General features: G+C 41.4%; 1 protein-coding gene across 1 annotated transcript in view; it reads left to right on the top strand.

Moving 5' to 3' along the window:
- The first annotated feature begins 1,077 nt into the window (after positions 1-1,077).
- Positions 1,078-9,524, top strand: part of LOC149151624 (protein REPRESSOR OF VERNALIZATION 1-like) — a 337,711-nt gene continuing 329,264 nt past the window's right edge. The window contains exon 1 of the mRNA XM_089438337.1: positions 1,078-1,496. Within this exon, the coding sequence (XP_089294463.1) occupies positions 1,233-1,496 (264 nt within the window). The 5' untranslated portion in view covers positions 1,078-1,232. The remainder of the gene's footprint in view (positions 1,497-9,524) is intronic.

The raw sequence follows: 9,524 nt of genomic DNA, 5'->3' as shown, positions 1-9,524 counted from the left end.
TTAAAGTGTATATATGCTAATATAAACAATATTAGTTAATCATTTTTTTTTTTTTGTTGATGACAATCAATAATATAATATTTTTATTACTTGTTTTATTTTCATATTGAAATATTTATCTTTATTATTTTTAGTTTAATTAAGCTATATTTAAGCTAAGCGACAGTACTACTACTATGTAGCCCTTGTTAATGTACATAATTGTTTATAATTAAATTTATTAAATATGTTTTTAATAATGATAAATTAAATAATAGAAAAAATCAAAAGTTAAATAAAATGGAAATAAAACTAAAAACAAAAAATTAGTAACTAATAGAAATGGAAGTTACTAAACAACCCATAATAAGACGTCAATCAATCACTTTAGAAATAAATGATTTAAATAATAATAAAAAATAACAAAAATTGCATTCCCAATGTTAAACTAAATTTTCCATTCACAATATTAAACTAAATTTTTGATAAAAACAAACTAATATACTGCAAAAACAAAATTGAATGTGTTATACCATAACTACCATATAATAAATATAACACTCATAAAATGTAAACCAATAACAAATATAATAAATATAACACTCATACAATAAAAAAAACAAATATAATAAATATAACACTCATACAATAAAAAAAAACAAATATAATAAATATAACACCCATACAATATAAATATAACACTCATACAATTAAAAAAAACAAATATAATAAATATAACACTCATACAATATAAACCAATTAATTTATGTAAGATTTCATTTCAACACAATTATAAATAAATACACCTATGAAATGTAAACGAATTGATTTATATAAAATTTAATGCCAACCCCAAAAAAATACAAACCACAGATAAATATACTACCCTGAAAATGTAAACATAATATAGAATTAAACTATATAACTACAAATTTTAAAAACACAAAATAAAAGTTTACCATAAATCAACGGCATTATTTATTCAAAAGTTATGCCATAAATGTGAAACCTTTTCTTAATAACGATATCATGTTTATTTATTTATTTATTTTCAATTCATGTAAAAACATTTATTATTGTACAACCGGTTTGTTCTGGCGTCAAGGTCTCAAACACCGCCAGATGGGTGCTCTCTTTCCCTCTCTGAGACCGCTTATATAGATATACATAGCAAGAAGCTCTGTTACATTTTCAAAAAACAGTAATTCCATTTTTCTGGTATTCAGATAGAAGCAGCCGCATGAGAATACACAATGGGAAAGAGGCGGTTGGCTCATGTCTCCCACAGCAGTGACGAAGAAGATGATAACAACATTCCTGTTTCTGTTCCCACCGCAAAACCCACTTCAGAAAAAGAGAAGGAGAAAGACAAAGAAGAGGAGAGATCAAAGGGTAGCGACGAAGACCAAGGTCCAGACCTGAGACCCATTGGAGAACCCATTAGAAAATCCGGCAGGGGACGAGGCATCACGGTGCATTTTGCTGCATTTGAGCTCGACGGAAATCGATATGAATTGGTAAATATGCTCAATTTTCTCCCATTTCCGTTTGTTTGCTTTTTTGGGCGCTTTTGTGGACATTTTTGAGAATTTTATGTCCGGGTTTGTTCCTCTGGAGTTGTTATTCCTATTTGTTGCGATAAAAAAAACTTGACATGACTAGAAATTGAAGAGAGAGGGTCGAAGACCGAAGTGCGGAACTGAGCTCAACATGCTTTTTATGGGCGAATTCTGAGTGTAAAATTGATTTCTAATTCGTATAAAACTTAGGACCCCATTGTCCAGAAAAATTATACAATCCAGATTTTACTAAACTGGTGTGAGGATTACATTACTCACAAACAGATAATCGCAGTTTGCCCTTTGTAAAATTCACTAATCCTGAAAGATTAATCCTCTGGTAACTACTGTCCAGATTCAAGTGTGCTTTAGAGTTCAATCTCCTAAACATTTTTGATTCAGAAATACGAAGTATATAAATTTGAAGTTATTCATATCGGCAGGTTTGCGGTCTTTCTTTTCTGTTTTCTTCTTTACCTTGGTCCGTTCCTTGTCATCGGATTTAATTGGACTCTCTAACGGGTCTCGGTCAATTTCACTATTCAGGTTTTCAGAAGGGTTTGATTCACTTCCATCACCCCTCTAATACAACGATTTGCTCTGCCGATCCCACCATGGAGGGGGCTAGGATACTAGCATCCTCTGCTTCAGGGAGCTAACTCCTGAATCGGCTTTATCCAAGATATTGCTGATTGACATTGCTTTGCCTTCTTCGAGACTCTCTTCCCTGGACGGATCTGCTACTTCTACCAGGTGGTGATGTTCTCCCCACCTTGCTACAAAGTGGGCCTTTGTATATTATGCTTCTTACTCCCATCCCTATTAGGTTTATGGGAATTCATTTCCAATTTTCTGCGCTATGTTGTGGACAAGATATTGACAAATGCCCAAATGCCAAGCATGACTTGCATTCCTCTCAAGTCACGCTTCCATGTAAAATCAATGATCATCCGTCTTTATCCAATTTTCTTTGTGCAAACCTTTCATGAGGTCCATGTCATTGCACATCCTTGTGCAAGTGGCGATATATCTTTTGTGAATTTATGGGAGTGCAAATCAAAATGCCCTAGCCAATTGATTTCAATTGTGTTCAATCCCAAAAAAAGGGTAGACGAAAATTATTAAGTCTAAGCCACATAGTTTTGAAGATAAAGACCTAGAGGAGGCATCACAAGAAGGGTACTAGGGTTTCATGCCTAAATCAACGTGTTCCAAGAACTAGTGTCTGAAGTGAAGGATGTGGTCCTTGTCATTTGCACTATGGATACTAGGGTAGATATAGGCTCGTTCCTCGAGGAGTGATGTATGGGATAGAAATCCATTGGTGTAGGTTTGAGAGTTGAGGCTAGAGTCAATTGAACCTACCTATCAGAGCATGGTCTAAATACAACTTCAATTACCCTAAAGTCTCTTGTGCAAGGGAAATAAAAGAGATTGAGGTTGCTTTCTTAGCGATAAAGTATCCACTGAATTGAAGAGGGAGAGTTCCGCTAGGGGGTATGGAACTTTCCTCTTTAAAGGGTTTTTTAGGTGTTTGAACACGTCCAACTATTTGAGAAGAGAGTAGGGGTGTTGTTAGGTGTTCTATAATGAATTGAAAGCATAACATTTACCTCTAAAAACTCTTCCACAAAAAGAACCTTTGAAAAACCCTACTCATAGAATAATTGCTTAGAAGCATCTTTGTTAACTTATAAGAGTTGCTTCACAAAATCAAGAGCAAAATAATTGCATGGCAAACTACTCTGAGTTATATGTACTCATAGCACTTGCCCTTTTGGGACCCTAATCCCATCCACAATCAAATTTGGCATTTTTTTGAATCTCACAACCAAGTTTTTCTTACACATGATTGTATAACCCCAACCCCCAAAAGGCACACAAATCCCAAAAGTCCCTGTTGGAACAAATTTGTTTCTTGGTGTTGTGAAAAATGCATGTAAATCTCTTTTGTTGGCCCAAGCTTAGTTTAAATGTCCTGAATTGGACTAGCTTAGGGTTGCTTAATTACATGAGAACTCCTAATTTAACTTGTTCATTTATTTTTATCCATTGAATGAATGGACAAATTCAAAGCCTTGCATGCACATGAATGTTGAACTATGGTGATCCTACCTTAGTGTGCAATGATCAAGTCTGCTTGACATTTGTATTTTAAAGCTTTTGCTACATAACAATGCTAATTGCGAACAACACAATTTTTTTATTGTTGTATTCTTGTTGTTTATTTTTAATGGTCCAACTATGTATCTTAGTTTTCATGTTATGAATATGTTGTTGTTACAAAATTGAATTAAAGGATGTCACGTCGGCTTGCATTGAAGACACAACTCTTCATTGGCTTAGGTCGGCTAAATATGGAGGGAAAGCCACTATATATACCTAGCTGGGGTCTCCGCAAAAGATAAGGAAGATATCTCAGATTTTTCTCTGTGATTCTTCGTGGGTATAGAACATAATCTCAGACATCTTTGAAGTTTTCAATGTCAATCATAGTGAGTGAGGACAGTCCTAAGACCTCACAATCTTAGAAGGTCTCTGTCCTTCAGATGGGTAATATAATGAGGCTCTCGGTGCAGGCAGAGAACACACTCACACTCGGCATACTAAATGTAGTCTCTGATCTAAGTAATCTCGCTATGCACTCTCGTCATGTTATCTAGTCACAACCACTGTCTCAGCATATTTGCAATAAAGAAGATCGAGGTAATATACTCTTAGCATACTCTGTCTCGGCATAATCGAGTCTCGTCTTAACTATGATGAGAAGAATCTCGATGATTTCACAGAAGCATACTTAGTCTTGGTATATTCATGATGAATAGATGTCACAGAAATACGCTTTGACACAACATACAATCTGGACAAAGTTATAATCTCAGTCTCTGTTTTATGAAGACATAGTAACAAGTATTCACGTTACTAGTGATGCTTCAAGTGAAGATATGATCTCAGTAAAAGAACAGTGAATATCTCAGTGAAGATGTAACAATGGAGCAACATTCATGATATCGTTGTTAGAATGAATATCTCAGTGAAGGTGCAGTAATGATGACCTCCATGAAGCAACAGTGATGATGATGATCTCAACAATAAGAAGAGGATTGGTGTCTTGATCTTGGAGTGGCCTAGTAGATCAGGGGTCAAGGTCTTGGTATTCATCAAATGGAATCTCTATAAGAAGAATTGTGTGGGTTTTCCTCTCCAAGAGGGAGAGGTTTTGGCCTTGGCAGAAAGCCAAACATCTTGTGTTCTTGTCTCTTCGTTTTGGTAGCTATTTGATGAACTAATGAAGACACACCCTAATAATAACAATTGAAGACTATGTTAAGAAGAAAAGTTAGAACACCTCACAAATAGTTATCAAGTCAAGTCTCCCTTATCCAACACAAGGGAAGTCAGATTCTTTTGAGGATGGAATGCGCGGGCAAATACGGGTAGGGCCTCGTGTTTGCAGTACGAGACACTATAGCTGGCAGCAAACAACAGGACCATGTAGGCCACTTGACAGTGATGGTCGCTCTACCTTACCCTCTGTCTCTGCTACCGTAACAAGGTTTTTTACCAAGTTACTGCGCCGTAACCTACCTGCTTCCGCGCCCGGCGTTTAGGTCTCCGGTCACACTTCCGCTTGCCCTTCTTGCTGCTCCCTCGACGGTTACCCATAGGCAGCTGGCAATTTTGCGTTCCCGATAGCTATGGACCTCGATCTTGTTGACTACTCGAAGGAACTGCTGGTGGAAGGCTCTATCTGGACGACCCCGCATGCTACCGAGGAAGGCTCGACCCTGTTTAGCTGTGTGTTGAACGAAACCATCGCTGGTTTACCTCTGTTCTCGGGCCCTTCGGACCATCCGGTGATTCTGTCGGATGACCCCCCGACCTGGCCGTCCCTTTCCACCCCTCCGCTGTCACCTTCCTCACTAGGGTTTGCCTCGGGTTACCCCCCGACCTGGCCGTCCCTTTCCACCCCTCCGCTGTCACCTTCCTCACTAGGGTTTGCCTGTGGATACTTGTGCTGGCCTAACCTCCCTCCCTTCATCCTTCGGTTTCAACTTTTCATTACCCAGCTCATCCACCATAGTCGCCTCCGAACCCCTGATCACGCCGCATTCATCTGCTCCCCCATCCAACAGCTTCTTGAACATCCCTCCCTTATCGGACGCCCTTCCTTTCGCCCCTCCCCTACACACCCGTCTCTGGGGAAAGCTCTGATCACCGGGAGGATACAACCACTGAAGCGAGGCCTCACAAGAAATCCAGATGCTTTAGATCTAAAGCTGAAGACATCATTCTCAGGCTCGAGGAGGACATTCAGTTAGGGGAAACAATGGATTTCGCGGACAGGGTTTTGGTTGGAAGAATCCGAGGCCGAAACTACTCTGCGGCCTGTTTAAAGTTATGGGCCTTTGAGGTTTGGGGACATCACTTGGCCGATATACCTACGGTGCAGACCTTTGTGAGAGGCTGGTTCGCATTAAGGTTCGCCAGGCCTGACCACACGAACTAGGTTTTATCTTCATACTGGCACTTTGAGCATGCGCCTGTCCTTCTGAAGAGATGGACACCACTTTTTGACCCGGAAACAGAGCAGATAGGGGTCGGCCCAATCTGGATTAGACTGCCGGGGCTCTCGCTACATTTCTGGTCCGAAGACATCTTTCACCGCATCGAGAACTCCCTAGGCACGTATATGGAGTACGACAAGTCTTACCTATCCACAGGCAAGATGGCCTATGCCAGGATTCTGGTGCATATGGACACCAGAGGGGGTTTACAGGAACACATCACCATACAATGGAGGACATACTCTCGGAAACAACTGTTGGATTACGAAGGAGTACCTTATAGATGTCGAAGATGCCACAAGGTTGGCCACGTATTCAGGGATTGCCCCCTGATCAACAAGGGGGTCAGAGGTCAATTGAAAAAGAACCGGGCACTTCAAACCCTCAGGACCAGTCATAGTCTGCAATGGAGGTAGAAGATCAGCCACAACAAGTAACTGTAGAAGCAGGCAAGGCACTTGAGAAAGAGGCAAAGAAGAAGCGTGGGAAAGCTCCACTTCAGCCACCCTCTCCACCTCTGACGAGAGCTCGGGCAGCTATAGGGGACGCATTTTCCACGGGTATGACAATTCCTTCTCACTCCTTTGCTTTTATTGCATCTGAATCTCCAAGTAATTCTACAATTCACACTCAAGCTAGAGCCTCTGCTTATTCCTCGGATGCATCCCTCTGTTCTACTCAAGCTCATGTCTCCCTTCATCCCCCCAGCTCCATGCAGAAGCCCTCTAACAATTAGCTTTGCCCTATCATGACCCCTCCTATCTACACTACCTCCGAGCCATCCATCCCTGAGGCCCCTTTACACCCTTCTTCTGACCATCCTATAAGCACTGAACCTCGATACCCCCTTCGCTCGAGATTACGCTCACAAGGCTTCAATGCTATCGGATTTCGTATCGACTCAACCCCCTCATTACCTAAACCAACTCAGGGGTGCCCTTCCTCACTTTACAAAGCCAAGCACCAAGCAGGGGAGGAGATTGCCACGGGTAAACAAAAAGCCATATACTGGGTTCTTAGAGTAGAGCAAACCCTAGATTTCCCCCCTCCATGAAGATGCTCTCCTTTAATTGTCGAGGGTTGGCTAGCCCTGGGAAAAAACTAGCCATGAAACCACTGATTGCCTTGGAAGTTGTAGATATCCTTTTTCTCTAAGAAACCCTAGGCCCTGCCAACACCATCACTCCCTTACTCGAATCATGGTTACCAGGATGGTCTTTTTATTCGCTAGATGCCACGGGTAGATCTGGAGGGGTAGCCCTGGGTATTTACAACCGTTCTATTAAACTGAATAGTGTCTGGGGGGGACATGGGTACCTGGGAGCTGATATATTCTCATCCACCCTTGAAGCTGACTACAAAATCATCAATGTATACGGCCCTTGTCATGATAGGGCCGACTACTGGAGGAAACTGCTTAATTCAACAATCCTCCAGCAAGACAACATAATCCTGGGAGGGGATCTGAATTTCTCTATAGGGTATGCGGAGTCATGGGGCCAACAAGCACAGGTGGATATGCTATCAGCATTCTTTGAGAATCTTCTGGAGGACCACAACCTTATAGACATCCCCTCTGCCAAAATTCAGCCCACATGGAGGAATAATAGAATTGGTGAGGCAAGCCTTGCCAGAAGGCTCGACAGATTCCTAATCAAAGAGCCTCTGGTCAATAGAGGCACCCGTATCACACAATGGGTTGGATCTGGGGGTCTATCTGATCACAGACCTATCTATCTGGAAATGCAGGATGCCATTGATAAGCCAAAGGCTTCCTTCAAATTTAACTCCATATGGCTAAGGGACGCTAATTACATGAGGATGGTGGTTGACTTTTGGAAGGCACATCGACCAGGTACTGATGGGAACATTGCGGAAGACTTTGTCCATAATCTGAAGGAGTTGAAAACCCTTTCCAAAGCCTGGGCTCATAGGAAAAGGAAACTGGAAGACCAACTGCTTAGATCAGCAGAGGAGGAAATCTACACCTTCGAGGAGGATACCGGAGGAATAATTACCTCCCAAGAACAAAAAGATAAAATTGCCTTACTAATGCACAGGAGGACACAAATCCTGAAGGACAGAGAAGAGAGCTAGAGGCTTCGGAGTCGGGCAATTTGGCTCAAGGAAGGGGACAATAATACCAAATTCTACCATACATTTGCTAATGGGAGGAAGGCGATCAATACTATATGGGAGCTAAAAAATGAGCATGGACAAGCTATTCAATCCTTTCGTGAGCTGGCAGCTCAGGCAAACTCACATTTTAAAGATATTTACAAGGCTCCTCCTATCGCTACTCTGGCTGAAGTGATGCGTATTGCCCAGCTTTTCCCCAGATTCGTAGACCAGGAGGTAGACCAGGAACTTACAAGAGAAGTCACTCTAGATGAGCTCGAAGGAACCTTAAAATGGCTCAAGAAGGATAAGAGCCCGGGGCCGGATGGCTGGACAGTGGAATTTTACATTGCCTTCTTCGATATCATAGGGGCAGATTTGTTAAGGATCATAGAAGATTGCCGAAGACGCGGGAGGATGTCGGAAGGCCTTAACTCCACATTCATAGCTCTCATCCCTAAAGCTGACAAACCCTCCACTTTCGATGATTTTAGGCCTATATCTTTATGTAACTGTATCTACAAAATCATCGCAAAGATTATCGCCAACTGCCTAAGGCCAATCCTGTCCACACACATCTCCCCAGAGCAATTTGCCTTCCTACAGAACAGACAGATTCACGAGGCGGTAGGCACTGCTCAGGAACTCCTTCACACTATTCAGCTAAAAAAACTAAAAGGTATGATATTGAAGATAGACCTATCAAAAATTCGACAGAGTTAGTTGGCTCTACATCCGCATTTTGTTAACTCATTTGGGTTTCCCCTACACCTTCATTAAGTGGACCATGTGCTGTATAACCAACATCTCTTACAGTGTACTAATCAATGGTTCAACATCCCCCTTTTTTCATGCGGAACGAGGGCTCAGGCAGGGATGCCCTCTATCCCCTCTCCTATTTCTACTCATAATGGAGGGTCTTAGTAGAATCATTGGAGAAGACCACAGGCAAGGGCGGATTATGGGAATTAAGATCACCAACTCCTGCATTTTGACACACCTGCTTTTTGTTGATGATGTACTTATTTTCCTCAATGGAGGCATCGACGATCTTACATCTCTGCACAATGCATTTGGTACATTCCAAAAAGCTACGGGAATGGTGCTGAACGAAGCAAAATCCACTATTACAGCCACAGGATGCTCTCAACATGAAATTCAATATGCGCTCAGGAGATTCTCCTTTACTCTCCTGCCTTTAGAAGAAGGGTTGAGGTACCTTGGTTATCGACTAAAGCCACATGGATATAAAATAGCCGATTGGACTTGGCTAATCACCAAGGTAGAAAAACGCCTTAAC

The sequence above is a fragment of the Pinus tabuliformis genome, chromosome 9 (assembly GCF_031772625.1).
Source record: "Pinus tabuliformis cultivar Carrire ecotype Pingquan chromosome 9, CPIR1, whole genome shotgun sequence".
Lineage (NCBI taxonomy): Eukaryota > Viridiplantae > Streptophyta > Pinopsida > Pinales > Pinaceae > Pinus > Pinus tabuliformis.
The sequence above is the reverse complement of the archived record's forward strand: the minus strand, read 5'-3'. Positions and strand labels throughout refer to the sequence as shown.